General features: G+C 32.3%; 2 protein-coding genes across 4 annotated transcripts; one reads left to right on the plus strand and one right to left on the minus strand.

Moving 5' to 3' along the window:
• Nucleotides 1–8,634: 8,634 nt before the first annotated feature.
• LOC111805715 (protein SHI RELATED SEQUENCE 5) lies at nucleotides 8,635–10,258 on the minus strand. Its single transcript, XM_023690911.2, has 2 exons — nucleotides 9,540–10,258; nucleotides 8,635–9,215 (listed from the first exon to the last, which is right to left on the minus strand). The coding sequence occupies exons 1-2, from the start codon at nucleotides 10,153–10,155 to the stop codon at nucleotides 8,815–8,817; spliced, it is 1,017 nt and encodes a 338-aa protein (XP_023546679.2). The 5' UTR covers nucleotides 10,156–10,258; the 3' UTR covers nucleotides 8,635–8,814.
• A 5,553-nt stretch (nucleotides 10,259–15,811) lies between these two features.
• LOC111806091 (B-box zinc finger protein 20) lies at nucleotides 15,812–17,526 on the plus strand. Of its 3 annotated transcripts, none has more exons than XM_023691446.2 (4): nucleotides 15,812–15,945; nucleotides 16,163–16,354; nucleotides 16,448–16,879; nucleotides 17,096–17,526. In XM_023691446.2, exons 2-4 carry the CDS (start codon nucleotides 16,169–16,171, stop codon nucleotides 17,312–17,314), a joined length of 837 nt encoding a protein of 278 aa, XP_023547214.2. In that variant the 5' UTR covers nucleotides 15,812–15,945; nucleotides 16,163–16,168; the 3' UTR covers nucleotides 17,315–17,526. The 3 variants fall into 3 exon arrangements, with proteins under 3 accessions (XP_023547214.2, XP_023547213.2, XP_086984837.1); XM_023691445.2 differs by having other exon boundaries at nucleotides 15,848–15,953; XM_087128711.1 differs by having other exon boundaries at nucleotides 15,877–16,354.
• The last annotated feature ends 140 nt before the right edge of the window (nucleotides 17,527–17,666 follow it).

The following is a 17,666-nucleotide window of genomic DNA, read 5'->3' on the forward strand; positions in this document are numbered from 1 at the left end:
TGTATTTATTTGGTACCTGTAGTTGACAATAAACGAGTCATTTAGTGGTTAGAGATTTTTTATATGGAAATTAACGGCATGAAGACAACATTTTTATATGGGTCTCAACTCCTAACGAATTAGAGCTTTTTTAAAGGGGTAAAATAGTCATTTCACACCTCAACGGTAAAAATAAAAATCATCCTAAAACAACCCTAAAATAATAGAAATGACCCACAGATTAAAAAATTCATTGTTATATATATATATATATATAAAAGGAAAAAAAATCACCAACTTCAACGTCCCTCCATACATAATATTTGAAATTATTTAAGGAGCGAAAAGAATATAATTATTCCAAAAAAAAATGCCTATAACTAATTTAAATAAAAAAAATTATTTACAAAATTATTTGTTAATATTTATTTATATACTTGAAAAATTACAAATTTAACCACTCTTAGATATTTCTAAACAAATTGGAGTTTTTTTATTTTTTATTTTTCTGAATTTTTCTGAATTTTTCTGAATTTATTATTAATTAATAATCTTCAACCCGTAGTATTCTAATTACTCCTACAAGGACCAATCATTAATGGAAGGTAGCAATCCAAGAAAGCAATTTACAAATTAAGAAATTGCATTGATATATATAAAATAAATAAATAAAATTCTTTGAATACTTATAGTAATTTCAGCATTTAATTTACACAATCCCTTATGGGCTATGTATAGCCTTTTGTCACACAATTAACAATCTCAAGATCCATGCCTATCCTTTCACTTTAAAAGAAAATCACGTATTAATTAACCTAACTTTTTTATTATAAAGTTTTTTCGAAAAAACCCTAATAATTATCATATTTATTATAAAGAAGAAGTGACAAATTCCGTACCAACAACTACTCTTTATACTTAATTTTAAAGCAAACTATATACTAAAAGTTGCGTATAAAATTGGAATAATGTTTTAAAAACAATCGATTGTTAAAATCTCCTAATAATTCTTCTTCAATCTACTTTTATTTCATTGCTAATCAACACTCCTTGATAGTAAGAGGTGACCAAATTCCACATTAAAAATTGCTATCATTCCGAGAAAATAACTTGTACCAAAAACTACATAGAAAATTACGTATTTAGCCCCTAAATAATAAATATTGTTCACTCTGGCCCGTTACATATCGTAATATAAGCGTCTGCTAGAGAGAGGTGTTCACAGCCTTATAAGGAAGATTTTGTTTCCCTCTCCAATCGATATGGGATCTCATTGGCCTGTTACCTATGGTTGTCAGTCTTATAGTTTTAACAAAGCGTCTGTTGGGAGAGGTTTCCACACACTATAAAGAATACTTTGTTTCCCTCTCCAACTGATGTGGGATCTCACAATCTACTTCCTTTATGAGCCCTGGGATCTCACAATCTACTTCCTTTATGAGCCCAGAGTCTTCACTGGCACACTGTCATCTCACAATCTACTTCCTTTGTAGGCCCAGTGTCTTCACTGGCACACTGGACATTGCTAATAAATATTATCTATTTTGACCTATTATGTATCGTGGTCAGCATTACGGTTTTAATAAAGCATATCTTGGGAAAGGTTTCCACACCCATATAAGGAAGGCTCTGTTTCTCTCTCCAACTAATGTGGGATCTTGTTGGCCCCTCACAATCTACTTCCTTTGTAGGCCCAGTGTCTTCACTGGCACACTGGACATTGCTAATAAATATTATCTATTTTGACATATTATGTATCGTGGTCAGCATTACGGTTTTAATAAAGCATATCTTGGGAAAGGTTTCCACACCCATATAAGGAAGGCTCTGTTTCTCTCTCCAACTAATGTGGGATCTTGTTGGCCCGTTACATATCGTCGTCAACATTACAGTTTTAACAAAGCATATGTTGGGAGAGGTTTCCAAACTCTTATAAGGAATACTTTGTTTCCCTCTCCAACTGATGTGGGATCTCACAATCTACTTCCTTTGGGAGCCCAGCGTCCTCATTGGCACACTAGACATCGCTAACAGATATTATCCGTTTTGATCTGTTATCGTGGTTAGCATTACAGTTTTAACAAAGCATATGTTGGGAAAGGTTTCCACACTCTTATAACGAATAGTTTGTTTCCCTCTCCAACCAATGTGGGATCTCACACTCCACTTCCCTTGGGAGCCCAGCGGACATCACTAACATATATTATCCGATTTGACCTATTATGTATCGTGGTCAGCCTTACGATTTTAAAACACATTTGTTAGGAAGAGATTTCCACACCGTTACAAGGAATGTTATGCTCCTCTAATATTCTCGATTTCTAATACGTGCAAACTTCTTGCTCTATAGTTTAGATGCTTCATTTGAAAGCTAAGCAAAAAAAAAAAAAAAAAAAACAACTTAGGAAAGCTACATAAAACCATGAAACATTAAAAAGACATCAATGTCATATGGTTGCAATGTCACAATCCCACACAAACTGGCAGTTTCTTGTAGCATATGCTACCATTTAATACGGACGTAACTAACTTTAGAGTTAAAAGTTTGGTGTATATTTTTAATTGCAACATTACAAATATGAGCGACATTGCTTGCTCCTAGCTGCTACCAATCGAGATCACTAGAAACAAAAAATAATACATAATACATACGGCGTCGTTTCGTGAGCAAAACTTAATAATGAGTTTATTTTTTAATTATCTTTATTTATATCACAAATTACCCAAGAAAAATTGTTTAATTTTCAATCTAAATCATAAAAAGCATATATATTATTATTAATTTTTATTACTTATCCATTATATATACGTAAATAAATTAATCTATATTAAAACAAATCACATATAAATTTCTTTAAATTTAACTTTAAACTTTAAAATGTTTAAAAGGGTCTAAATAACCTATTTTATTTTGAAACTTATAAAAAAATTAAAATTGTGGACAATATTCAAAATTATATGTTGAGATTGAGTGAAGAAACGTAATAGTTAGATCTCGAAGTCCCTTCAATGCTGCAATGAGCTTAATCGGTGAAAAGCATTATATGCACGAGTACGATTGAACTGAGCTAAGATTCGAACCGACCTTTGGTCGATCCGAGCAAAAGTTGGAAAATTAGGAGGCTTTAATGAGAGTGGGCATTTTCCTAAATCTAAAGGCGTAGACATTAGGAGACAAGGAGTAGCATTTATGGGGCGAGTATAGGTTAGATTGACAGACACACAAAAACACAAGAGAGAGGAATGAATGGCAGATGGGTGAGCGGGCATGTTATAATGCACAACAAGGAAGAAGAGTCTCCAAATCAAGCAGGCCATTGGCCGCCCCATGCCATGCAGCTTGCAGCTAGCCCGCCAGCATCGGCAGAAAAAGAAAGGGAAAAAAATAAATAAATAAAGCATGCGGCTGGACCACCCTCCATTTTGTACTCTCCGGCGGTGGAGAGAGCCAAAGATAGCAATAAGATATAATTAAGCTCAGCGGCCGGCTGGCTTTTGCATGCGCATGGGACATCCCATGCCCCTACGCTACACATAATGCTAAACCCAACTATAACCCCACATTCATTGCTCGATCTCGATCCGATCTATTTCACCTTTCAAATTATTCAATGCCATCGTTCCTATTGTCATATATGAAAAGTTTAGAGGTTGAATAATATTGTCGATGATAATAATAGAATTTTCATGTATATTTATAATAATATGATATTATCAACTTTAAATGTAATTTATTAAATTATATTTGACGACAATGCGATCTGTAATAAGAATAGTGAGTATACTATGCGGAGATCGCTTCTATCGACTTATGAACCAATCAAAGGAAATTTTCTAAGGTTGAATGTTAGCTAGGTTATTTTCACTATACATATCCCAAAAATCAATGAGAATTTAAGCATATTATGTGATTGCTGGCAATAATTTCTCATTATAAAATAAAGATGTCCCTACCGTCGACTGATTGGAGGTATTTTTTTTTGAGGTTCGAGGCTAATGATAGATATACACACCCTTATTATTTCAAATTTAGCAATGTTATCTCCCGACCTTTCATAAATATTTCAAAACTACTCTTAAAATAGAAATCAATTAAATTATTTGACGAAATTTGAGACTTGAAACAGTGTGACAGTGATCTATAATTATGAGATCCCACATCAGTTGGAGAAGAGAACAAAACATTTCTTATAAGGTTGTGGAAAGCTCTCCTCAACAGACGCGTTTTTAAAACCGTAAGACTGACGACGATATGTAATAGGCCGAAACATATAATATTTATTAACAATGAGCTTGAACTGTCACAAATGGTATTAGAGCCAGACACTGAGCAGAGTACCAGAGAACGCTTGGCTTCCAATGGGGTGGATTATGGGAACGAATCATTCCTTATAAGTATGTAGAAATCTCTTCCTAAGAGACGTGTTTTAACATTCGTGAGGCTAACGACGATACGTAACGAGCCAAAACCGACAATATTTGTTAGTAGTGGGCTTAAGCTATTATAAATGGTATCATAGCCAGGTATCAGTAGAGTGTCAGCAAGGACGCTGACCCCCAAGGGAATAAATCATTTCTTATAAGAGTGTGAAAACTTCTTGGAGACGTAGGCAGACGGTATTTTTACTTCATTTGAAAGAAAAAAAATATATTGTTTTAATTATTTAAGAAATTTGGTATTCAAAGTTTTGACTTGGAGATTGAATTAATGGGACGATAGTGATGATGCAGAGACAATAATTCATCCTAATTGATTTTTGGAGTGAAGAGTAGCAATTTTGGGATCCTCCTGAATTATTATATATATATATATATATATATGTTTCAGAAAACAGCTAGAAATAAGTTATTGGCCATTTCCCACCTATATATGGATCATAACTCATGCCATGTCGCAATGTTTAATAATTCTGCATATAAATTAATACCTTCAATATTTTAAAATATTAAATGCTTGAAATAATTATTTTATTTTTCTGTTTTTCAAAATAATTCTTTCACAAATAAATGACTTATTAAATATTGAGAACCTCTCCTTATTTTCAAATTTTCAGAAAATAAATAATAAAATAAAATAAATATTATTATTTTAGTAATACATTTATGAAGTAGCCCAATTAATAGAACAAAAATTAACCTACTCTAACTCATTAGGTCATTCATGATAAAATTCTTCCATAATTCACTAATTAGTTATGTGTCTTTTTTAGAATAAAATTTGTGGCCACCTTCGAGTGTTCTTGTATACTTGTTTGATGGCTTAAATTTAAGTATTTTGTTAATTGAATTTCGTATGATTTATTACATGATTAAGGGCTAATTTCTAATTTAGTAGTTTGGAACAACCATTAATTTCATCGTTTATTCAATTTAAGGATGAATATGATAAAATAATTGAAAGTTTAAGTGTTTTTTTTCCATGATTTATATATATATATATATATATATATATATATATATATATACTTTTAAATTTGTATTCTGTAATTACTGAAAAAATTAAAATTTTACTTAGATGACGTAAATCTAAAAGTTTAATGAACTAAATTTGTAATTTCACTTAATACAAGTTATTATCCGTAACTATCATTTTGAAAAATAACACAAATGACTTTCTATTTGTATAAATGGTCAAACGCAATAGCTTAATGGACCAAAATACCCCGCCTAACATAATTTTAAAAATAAATTTAAATTTTTTAAAAAATAAAATCACAACCACCAAAAATCTGATTATAGCATAACTAAAAAGAATTAAACAATAAAATGAAAACCCAAATCTTAAAAATCTATATCTATATATATACACGAAATTATCAAAAATAAAATATTTAAATTTTATATATACTAATTAAAATTCGAAATTATCAAAAATAAAATATTTAAATTTTGAGAGTCTATATTGACTATAAATATCGTAATATTTGATTTGATGACTATATGTTAAAAATATATTATAATTTAATCATTTAATTCAAAATTATCGACAAGATTAAGGATTAAGGTTTTAGATGTCTAGACGTATATATATATATATATTATATATATATATATATTATATATATATATATATATATATGTTGGAAATTAATAAAGGAAAAAAATGGAAATAAAAAAAATATATTGGGGCTAAAGACAAATCCAAGTGGGATTGTAAATGAATTTAGACGTCCCCCACCACATGCTCATTTCCACTAGAAGTAGGAAAAGAATCCAATTTCAAATCTTGATAATAGGAAGAGAGAATCTAGCCCTAGAGAGAGGGGGAGAGATTTATTAATAATAATAATAATAATAATAATAACAATAATAATAATAATAATAATATTATTATTATTATTATATTGTGGGTCTAAAGATTACAAATGTTACATCAAATGGGGGGAAGTGATGGATTAGGTATATTCAAGGGGGGATTTATTAATGCATTTAATTTGGGGTAGTGAGAGTCAATTTCATGTGAAAGGGACAACACATTCACACCAAATAATTCCTGACTCCTCTTTTCTTAACTCCCCTTCGTATAAAACAATTATCTTTTTTTTTTTTTTTTTTTTCTTTTAAATTACTCCTTCCCCACATTTTTAAATTAATTTCTGAAAAAATATATTTAATTTCTCGAATTTTAATGAATATTTTAAAATAAAAGATTATATGTAGTGGGTTAGATGTCTAATTTCAAATTAGTTGATGGTTTATGTTGAGTGATCGAAACTAAAGGTAATGACGTAATAATATATATTTTTTTCAAATTGGGAAAAAATAAATTTATATATATATGGATGGCGGATGAATATTGGCTGAGTTTTTTTTTTTTTTTTTTTAATTATTATTCGGCATTATTGCTACTCACATGCAAAGTTATAAATATGAACCACAGCTAACACTCATGAATGACGTGGTAATGTATACTTTTTTATGGCAAAAAAATAAAAAAAGAAAAAGAAAAAGAAACTCTTTTAATAATTGAAAAACCATTTTTTTAAAAAGAAAATAAGTTTAAATCAATTGTTAATAAAATAAAATAAATGAAAACATTTATTAAAAAAAAAATAAACTCAATAAGAATTGAACCTAAGATCATGGCATAAAATCTTATTGTATAAAATTAATTATTTTCTTTTTATAAATCCAGACAACCAAAAAAATTATTAGCCAAAGAGTAGTTGTAAAGTTATATATATATTGATCAAATAATGAATATGTCACATTTATAAATTATTTTCCTTTATAGATATGATTTCTTTTTACAATTATATAAAATAATAATTGAGCTAAAAAAAATTCCGTACAAATGTACCTAATGTTTAATTATATTTAATTTTATGGTAAATATCCGATGTATTTTTAATTTTTAATTGAAAAAAAAAATACAAAATAAATAAAATGTTCTATCAAGATTTAGATGGAAACAGTTAAATAAAACTGAAACTGACCAATCTAACAGTATATATTTTGAATATTTTTTAATTTAAAAAACTAATAATATTTTTAAATTCAATTTTAATTTTAAAAGATTATTCAAAATAGTAATGAGTATTTAAAATTTATTTGATCAAGCATTGCATGCAATTTTTGATTTATTTATTTTTATTTTGGGAAGGAAAGAAAATTATTAAAATGAAATTTGAATTAATAATATGATCTATCCTTTCTTTGTTGACCCCAATGAGTTAATGAATAACATTTAATTGTAATAAGTGAGTTGAATTATATGCAAAATTTAACCTAATTATATAGCGATAAAAGAATCCTTAATGTCAGCTTCACTAATGCAACCAACTCTACATGATGGCTGTAATAATTAACACCCCTACATCAATGCTTCCTTTCCCGTCTCTTCTCAATCCTCTAAACCGAAACAACGAGGGAGCCGACTGAGACACCGTTAGGGTGGCCACCGTGATCGAGAGGAACACGTAAACACATAAGAGCTCAAACACTAATCAATCAAGACAAGATTGTCTTACTTCTTGTCTTGTTTTTCAACATGTCTTATTTTAGGTATGTACGAGAACATAACTGACAAGAAGCGAGTCAATCTATGATGTCAAAGATCATCAGACATGCAAGAACGTATAACACAAACTATAAAAAGACAAGAAACGTAAGTTTCGAGTCGATCGAGATAACAACAATCTGAACCGTGAAGATCTTGGCATCGAGAAATTGAATCAAAGAACATAAATATATGCATTATTACAAGGTTAAACATAGCAAAATCCCTTGAGTCAAAAATTTGCATTAAATCCATTAATCTCAAGCTTTACTCTAAGGTTGAAACCTTTTACAACAAAATTTCCCTTTTCTTCTTTGCTTCGTTTCTAGTCAAAATTTGCCAAAAACCTTCATTTGCCGATTGAATATGCACTTATTACAAGTTTAATTAGCTCCATAATTTTAGAGAGAGAAACATGGAAGATTTTAAGTTCATTGAATCCCAAAAAAATCACAACTTTCATAGAATCGAAACCTAAATTTTTCTGGGTTTTAATTTTTAAGATCAATCTTGAAGAAATGAACTATAAAAATGGGATTTTGGGTTGAAATTTTATGAACAAAATTGAAATGCTATAGAGAATAAACAGTCATGAACAAGGTTTGAATAGAATCCGGAGATTAATAGAGAAGAAGAAGAAGGGAATCTCAAAAATCTGAATGAAAGCTGAAATATCCATCGATCGATTTCTGTCTTCCTCATAAGAACATCCACTCATCTCCAAGAACAAACTAGCTAAAAAAACACAGATAATTTAGGGCAAATTTTGTCTTTTTTTCGGGGACATTTTTGTTTTGATTTGTTTTTTTTGTTTTTTTTTTTTTTATGTTTTTCTCTCATGACCTTGAGGGTGGGAAGAACTGCGTACCAGCCATGAATGCATTGAGAGGAGCTGGATATATCGTAGGGTCGAGCAACGGGGCGGCGGCGGCGGAGGGGTTGGTACTAGTTGCGGCGGAGGTAGATGCGGAAGTGGGTCCGGCGTTGGAGGATCCGGCAATTAGGTTAAGTGGGTGTGTTGATCCATCTCCGCCGTGGCCGGAGGAGCTTTCACCGGCTGCGGTGTAACGGACTTCAGGACCTTGATCGTAGAGAATTCCTTTGAACACATGACCACCGATGTTCACAGCCGTCTGATATGCAAACTCTTCATCTGCATCGTCCATTGCGCTTACTTTTACGCACCGAAATACCGCCGGTGAGTTCACTTCTGATGGAAATTGCGCCAGTTCTAACCCTAATATCATCATCATACCAAACCCCACAAAGAAATTATTAAAATAAAAAATAAAAAAATTCCAACCAATAGTGTAATTAATCTGTCAGAAAATAAAGTTTTCGAAACTCTAACTAATTTCTTACAACTTTTTCGTCAGTTTTACTTATCAACAGTGGATGAATTTGAAATTTATAAATTAAAAAAATTAAAAAAAAAAAAAAAAAAAAGTGATTGATGATCAAGATTTTCTTACACGCAAATGATATTAATAAAAACGAAATCCATGAATTTCTGGGGAAATTTGCAAAAGAGGTAAAAAATCCACTCGAAATTCGTGATTACCTGACGTGATGGAGGGCAAACGAGGGCAAGCGGTGGCGGAGGCGGTGGCGGCAGAGACAGCGGTGGTAATCTGAGTTTCTCTCTGTCGTTTAGAATTCTCTCCGCCACTAAACTGCTCTTGTTGCTGTTGTTGTTGTAAAGCAGCAATTTGCTGCTGCCGTTCACGGCGTTTAGCAGCCGGAACCCAAGTGCTTTTGACATGGGTCTGACACTGAAAGCCGCGGCTCTTACAGCAAGTCCTGCATCGCAAATAAGCGCAGTCCTTTTTCGCTTGGTTGCCACAGTCTTGACAATTCATGCCTCCACCAGCGGCAGCGGCAGCCGCAGATGCGGCAAAGGCAGCGGCTGGGCGCATGACGGTGAAGGCTGATCTGGATGGCTCATCGGAGTCGTTGATCATGAAGCTGCGGCGGCTGGGACCAACGCCGAAGGATAAATGGTCTGTAAGAGAAGGATTCTGGTGATGATTGGTGTATTGTTGAGGCCATATCTCGAAACCCTTGTTGTAGATCTCTTCATTTCTATACATAAACAAGTTTTGTTCTCTTTCTTCTTCTTCTTCTTGTTTGTTTGGTGGGCCTTCTCTCCCTCCTCCTAGATAGAAGAACCCAGCCATTTCTTTGACCTAATACCTGAGACTAACGCCAATTTTGAGCATAAATCTATATCACCAAGTTCCCCCTATCCCCCCCAATCAAAAAAACCATTCTTGTACGGACTCTCTCCCTTTTTCTTTTTCTTTTTTCCTTTATATAAAAATTAATTTAAAAAATATATATATTCATGGCCCAATAATTATTAATGTATGATATTTTTTCAAAAAAAAAGGAGTGACAATCTCACTGAATAATTTAGGATAGTCTGGGTTAACCCTCTGGAGTCGTGTCAAAAGAGAGATATTGATCCAGAAGGTCGAATTGGATTCTGGGTTTTGTCTATAGTGATCCTTTGCCTCAATAGAGACATTCAATCTCGTTTATTATCATCTAGAGCTTTCCGATCTAAGGGTTCTCGTGAATTTTTCGATCTAAGTCTCATTAAATAATTTATGATAGTCCGGGCTAACCCTCTCAAGTCATGTCTAAAAGGTCGAATTGGATTCTGGGTTTTGTCTACTGTGATCCTTCGCCTCAATAGAGACATTCATTCTCGTTTAATATCATCTAGAGCTTTCCGATCTAAGGTTTCTCGTGAATTTTCCGATCTAAGTCTCATTAAATAATTTATGATAGTCAGAGCTAACCCTCTCAAGTCGTGTCCAAAAGGTCGAATTGGATTCTGGGTTTTATCTACAGTGATCCTTCGCCTCAATGGAGACATTCAATCTCGTTTATTATCATATAGAGCTTTCCGATCTAAGGTTTCTCGTGAATGGTATGATCTTGCCTTCAAAGGGGTTTTTTTTTTTTTGTCAAAAAAAAAAAAGCTTTTTTTTTTTTTTTTTAATATTCCATGTATTTTCTCTATTTTGTTTTGTTTTTTAACTTGAAAAAATAAGAATACTTTAGTTTGGGATTTAAATTCTGTTTCTTTCTCTTTCTTTGTTTGTATGGATGCAATTATGGCACGGAATTAGAGCCCTGCAACGCCGCCATGGCAACTGCACTGTTTTCTCTCTCCTCGCCTAAAAAAAAACCCTCATTTAAGATAACCAGACAAACAATTCTCTCTCTAAAAAACCCTCCATTTTTCCTCCCTCCCTTCTCTCTCACACCATAATTACGATACGAACGCCACAGAGTAACACGAAGAGAGAGAAGGAACATGAAGATCTATGAGTGGGCACTTCCTCTACTGTTGTCTGTCTTTCAGTTTCAATGAATATCGAGTAAAAATCTCAGTAGTTTGCATGACAGATCCAATGGTTGCCAGCTGCCCACGTGTCAGAACTCTACCTTTTCTTATTCGTCCTTCCACCGTAAAACCCGCAGGCACCTTTTCCCCCCTCCCTTCTATTATTATTAAAATTATTTTAATTAATTAATTTTATTTATTTATTTTTAGTTTCATAATCCTCGCAGCAATCAATCTACTCTACAGAAGAAGGAATGTTAGTGTCACATGCAAATCCCGGAAATCTCCATGACAGGACCCTCTGAACCTGACATGTGTTATTATTACTATTGTAAATATTAAACTCTTATTTAATATTAATATATTAATAATTTTTGTATCATTTATATATTATTATTATTATTTTTAAAAAAATGACACAATCCAATCCATAGCCAGAGCTGTGAGAATTTGTTGTCGTCATCCAGATTTCAGACATACGCTTTTGTCATTAAATACATCAAATTGTGTCGTAATCAACTTATCATTTGACCTTAACTTTCGTGTTATGTCTTTCATTTTTATTATTATTTAATCCAAATCTCTCTATTTTCCCAAGGTCAACAACATTTCTTTAATATGCTTTTTATCAACATTTTCCAATTCCCAATTAAACTTTAATTACTAAGAAAATAGAATTTTTTTATATAATTTATTGAAATAAATTGTAAATTAAAAAAATGTAATTAAAAGAGTAACGAAGCTAAGGCCTTTATTATTATTATTATAATAATTAGATAAAGATATATGTGGACGAAAAAGAACGAGTGCGTCTATGACTATATAACACTATTTACTACTCTTCTATGTCAAGAAACATCTCGAGTGGCTATCCATCAAGTTTTTATATAATATTTTTTTGTAATTATTACTAATTATTCTGAGACAAATAAACCTTTTACCGTTTATGATATTTTTTGTTTTTTTCTTACCTATTTACTAGATTATTACATTAGTTTTCTCTAGATTGCAGCTAATTTTATAATTTAAATTATGGAATCAAAATTTTCATATTTGTATACATTTTTATTTTTGAGGACGCTTTTTTGTTTATTTATTTGTTTGAATTTTTTTAAAATGATAAATTGAAAATTAAATAACAAAAGTAAAATTATAGTGTAATTCATGGTGTTGAATTATTGAAGAAAAGAATTAAAAAAAACAAAGAAATAGAAATAATGATTTTAATTACGTAGAAATAGGGGGGGAAAAGAAAGGCTAGAGAAGCTTAATTAAGAGACTTAAAAACCCTTTTAAGCAAACAATCACGTGACCCGCTCTAAAACTTAGTGGACACTGTCCACTAATAATTGGGTTTTTATTATAATAATATAAATATGGAAATTAATGATCACTAAAGATGGCCACCCGCCGGCCGCCGTAGTCCGCCGTACAATCGCCGTCCTTGACCTTTGACGTGGCATTTGTTTAAGCTTAATAAAGAGAGAGGAAAAAGAAAATAAGTGGAAGAATAATTAGGGGCCCGAGGCAAATTTCACATTGACTTTTCCACCATCTGATTTGATCTAATCTCACAAAATAAATTCCCCTTTTTCTTTTTTTTTTTTTTATTTTATTTTTTTATTATTTAAAAAAAAAAAAAAAAAACTCTGTCGTGAATTGTGATTGATTTTAAGTTTTTTCTTTTAATTATTATTTTCTTTTTCTTTTTTGTCTTTTTGTCTTTTAGTTTTTTATTTTATATTTTTATTATTTGTTTTTTGGTTTGGTCTCAACTTTTAAGCAGCTAACTGGTAGCTGACCATGTGCTCAGTCTCCCCAAACTAAACACATCCCATTTTTGTGTTTTGTTAAATCATTCCACACTTTTTTTGATGACGTCTATGTTTTCTTCTTTTATTTTCTTTTAATATATTCATATTATCTATAACTGTATAACAAAATTTCGAACCCCATGTTCATATTGTCCGCTTTTGTCCATTACGTGTCGCTGTCAGACTCATAGTTTTTAAAACACGTCTATTAGAGATAGATTTTCTTACCTTTTTAAATATATATTAAAATTGAGGATATGAGAAATGGGTATCACATAAATTAATATTAAATATGCTTCACTCTTTAAAAAACAGTATATTTTGATTTATGGGACGAAAATCTATTGATATGACGTCTTAGAAAACTAATGTCATATCAACTAAAAATTTAAAACGATTCTTCGACCGAAGAAAACTCCTTCATTTAACGAAAAGGAATCTCGGAATTGGAATGAGAGGTTATTCGCTAAAAGGTTTTGGTTCTCGGTTCAAATGTTTTCTACTTCTTAATTGTCCCATCACAAAAAAAAAATAAAAATTTAAATAGAGAAAAAAAAAAGCTACAAAAGGGGAAAAAAATAAAACAACAAAGGTTTTTAAAAATAATAATAGGACAAAAGACAACCTTAATTTTGCCGCGCCAGAGATGGTTGACCCATGAAGATGGAGACAAACCCACAATGGACCTGTCTGCTACAAAGAGTTCAACGCTTGAAAGGTGTTTTGTTCTGGGCCACATCCAAGGCCCATCATTCGGCCCACTTGTTTCTTTGGGCCCCCATATCCAAAAAAGGGTTTTAATACGACGTAAGCATGACTTAAGTAATAATTATCAGAATTAATTTCTGGATAATAATAAAAAATATGAAATCCTGGAGAGAGAGAGAGAGAGACAGAGAGAGAGACAGAGAGACCTCAAATTTAACGAAAGTTATCTGTTTTGCCATATTTGAGACAGGATAATGTTTCCCAAAAATTTCGATTTATTTAATGTAAAGAGATAATTAGTAATTATGCCGACAAAAAAGGAAAATTAAATTATGTAAAGACGAGAGAGAGAAATTGGGGAATTCCAATAATTGCATCTTTTTCTTACATATCTCGAGCCTTGTGCTTTCTTTTGTCTCAGTTGACTGTGCCTCTTTCCCCCAAGGTTTAAGGCAGTACATTTTTAGGGATGAAAAAGGGAATTTTTTAAATAATAATAATAATAAATAATTAAATAAAAAAGGATTTTAAGGATGGGAAGGGGTGTGCTGTGTTGGCAATGAACAGACAGAAAGAAAAGGGACCTCTGACTTTAGGTCAAACCTACTTGAAAACTCTCGTAGGTAAAAGTGGTAAAAAAAAAAAAAAAAAAAAAAAAAAAAAAAGCCAACCATTTTTGGATTGTCTGGTGGTCTCTCTGAATTTTTTATTATTTATTTGAAAAAATTAAGGAAAAAGTTTTTCCTTTATTTATGTATTTATTCTTTACTCTTTTGTTTGGTTCTAGATTTTTCTTGTTTTTTTTTTTTTTTTTACTATTGGGCTTGCTAAGCCCATATGTTCTTTTCGGCCCAGTAAGCCCACGAAGCCCATTGGGCTGAGTGAGTTGGAATAAAAAGAAATATCCAAGTTTAAATCCATTGTAGCATTACATCAGGGCCGGATGAATTTGAAAGCCCATTTATAGACTCTTGAGTCGGCCCAATTCAAAGTTTCAATCGGGGCTTAAGTTGTAATTATATAGCTAAACAATTTTATAAAAAAAAATAACCAAACCATATATTTTTTGGATTTTGTTTTTAAAATATTTATTTATTTATTTTTAAACATTTAATTAATATATATAACTGATTATTTCAAAAAGTAGTTACAGAATAAATAATAGAAAAAGAATTATAAAATTGAATACAAATATGTATATATAATTATATCCGAAATAAAAATACATTTTTTTTCTTTACATTGCTACTTAGTCTTAAATTTAGTTAACGTAGGTAACCGTGCCTAATTATGACTTTTATCTTTTAGTTCAAACTTAACTCTCTATTTATTAGGAATAGCTAATCTAATAATAAAATGAAATTTCTTTTTTCTATTATTTCATTTGATATAAATATAATGGATTAATAAATAATATTGAAATGAATAAATGTGGGGTTGGGAAAAAGGCAATTAATTAATGAGTGAGATGCTTATTAAGGGCATTAATCAAAATTAATTTCCTAATCTCTGGACAGCTGGCCCCCAAGCTCTAAGTATGGTCTTATTTCAAGCATTTTGATGTCCCTTTTTTACTCTCTTTTTTTCTTTTTAATTATTGAAATAATGAGGTCCCATCATCCTTAAAATATGGTTTTAAATTAACAATCCCGCTATATATCATTTCAAAAGAGGCGCGTTTTTCTGTAACTGATATCGTAGAGGCCGTTCTTTATTGTTTATGACATATCAATGACGTGTACAAAGAGAGATTCAAACCTTTGACTTTTTGATCAAAATATATGTCTTAATTAATTGAGCTATTATCTATTATTAAAATTAACATAAATGGGAATATATATATATTTTTTGGTCGGAATATAATTTTGTTAAATTAGCTTCGTTAAGGAGGGCATAATGGATATGAATTTTGACGTAAGCCAAGGTGGGTATAGTTTTTGTTTCAAAAGTCATACCCTGAAATTACAAGTTTACCCTCCACATAAGTACATACAAAACTAGAAAATTGAACAGTGGCTTCCATTATAACTTTTGGTGACGCTTCGGAGTTCGAAGGATGAACATCTGAAAATGATTCTTTTGCTTTTACTGTAAGAAAGTGGGTTTGCTGTTCTAATCATTTCTTAAATCTCTCTTATTTTTTTAATGCCAAAAATCTAATTTCTTCACTGTGGAGGATCCTCAGGGATGTACCGCCATTCTTATTATATTGTGTAATTATTGCTTCTCCATTTTTCTCATGAGTTCTTCCCTGATTGCTCCGCCCGAGCGTCTTCTTCTTCTTCTTCTTTTGTTGTTCTTAATCAGAAATACATGAAGATTCTGTGTGATGTCTGTGAAAATGGGGAAGCGGTGGTGTTCTGCACGGCGGACGAGGCGGCGCTCTGTAATTTATGCGATCACCGTGTCCACAATGCTAATAAGCTCGCTTCGAAGCACCGTCGCTTTTCTCTGCTCCGCTCTGATGCGGCGGAGGCCCCAGTCTGCGATGTGTGCCGGGTATTTTGTTGAGATCTGATTCTTGTTCATTTTTGTCGGGATTTGGGTTTTGCTCTGTTTTTGTTTGTTTTTTTTTTTAATTTGATTTTGTAGGAGCGGCGAGGATTCTTGTTCTGTCAGCAGGATAGAGCGATTCTGTGTAGAGAATGCGATGATCCAATTCATTCGGCCAACGAACTTACTATGAAGCACGATAGGTTTCTTCAGATTGGGATTAAGCTTTCCGCCACCGCTACTCTGTACGAACCGCCTCCCTCCGGGGAGAAACTGATCGGGAGTGGTGGTCGTGTTGTTTCTAAATCTAAATTAAAGGGCTCTGTCAAGAAGGCGGATGCTATTTCTAGTGCTCCAACGGTATGCACAACAAGTGTTTGTGTAAATGCCCCAACGAACTTAACTCCAACGACAGCCGTGAATGAGGGCGGCGGAGGTCAGATTGCGACTGAGGACGGTGGATCAGCTAGTAGCATATCGGAATATTTGATGGAGACGCTTCCTGGGTGGCCATTTGAAGAGTTTCTGGAGGTATGTTTAACAACTCTGTCACTGTTTCTGTGTGAAGCTGATGAGAAAGTTGAGGAATGTTAGATGGATGATGAAAGTCCCACTTTGGCTCTAGTTGGGAGAAACCCAAAGCAAAGCTGAGAGCTTATACTTAAAATGGACAATATCATACTTAAAGTGGACAATATCATACGAGTTGTGTTCGTCTAACCGTTCTTGTGTCTTCCCTTTTGGCAGTTTGAAGGGGTGGGGTTTCCATTTTCATCATCGGAAGGCTTGGAGCCTTGGGTCCCTCAGGGGCCACCAGCGGCGCTGTTTGGGTTGAAGGACACGAAGGCATTGGCAGTGAATTCATCAAAAGTGAATAGAGTGTGGACAGACGATGGTTTCACTGTGCCACAGATTATTAGTACAGCCCCATCTGCAGGCTTTAAGAGGTCCAGACCTTTTTCATAACTAACCAACAACACTTCCATTCCTTATTGCCATTTTCTTCTCTCCTCTTCGCTCTCTGATCTGGTTTCTTCTTCTTCTTCTGGGTTCTTTTACTCTTTGTTTCAAGTTTCTTCTGTAATTTAATGGGTTTCTTTTACATTTTGTTTAGGTTTCACCTGTTCTTTAATGGGTACATTCTTCTTCTTCTTGTTTCTGTTAGTTTTTTTTTTTTTTTTTTAACCAAAGATGGTTCAGCTGTAATATAATGGGTTCTTCTTCTTCCTCTTTTTCGTTCCTTCTATAATCGATGTTAACATCTCACAATTCACCACAATTCACCACAATTCACCTTATTTTCGATCAGTGTGTACCG

This window comes from Cucurbita pepo, chromosome 11, assembly GCF_057944985.1.
Source record: "Cucurbita pepo subsp. pepo isolate OVF chromosome 11, ASM5794498v1, whole genome shotgun sequence".
NCBI lineage: Eukaryota > Viridiplantae > Streptophyta > Magnoliopsida > Cucurbitales > Cucurbitaceae > Cucurbita > Cucurbita pepo.

Bases quoted from the DNA above. Each gene is read 5' to 3' on its own strand.
- LOC111805715 (XM_023690911.2), bottom strand. From the start codon at position 10,155: ATGGCTGGGTTCTTCTATCTAGGAGGAGGGAGAGAAGGCCCACCAAAC. The intron at 9,216-9,539 runs GTAATCACGAAT...TGATGATATTAG, and splicing joins TTTGCCCTCCATCACGTCAG to GGTTAGAACTGGCGCAATTT.
- LOC111806091 (XM_023691446.2), top strand. From the start codon at position 16,169: ATGAAGATTCTGTGTGATGTCTGTGAAAATGGGGAAGCGGTGGTGTTC. The intron at 16,355-16,447 runs GTATTTTGTTGA...TTGATTTTGTAG, and splicing joins CAGTCTGCGATGTGTGCCGG to GAGCGGCGAGGATTCTTGTT. The intron at 16,880-17,095 runs GTATGTTTAACA...CCCTTTTGGCAG, and splicing joins CATTTGAAGAGTTTCTGGAG to TTTGAAGGGGTGGGGTTTCC.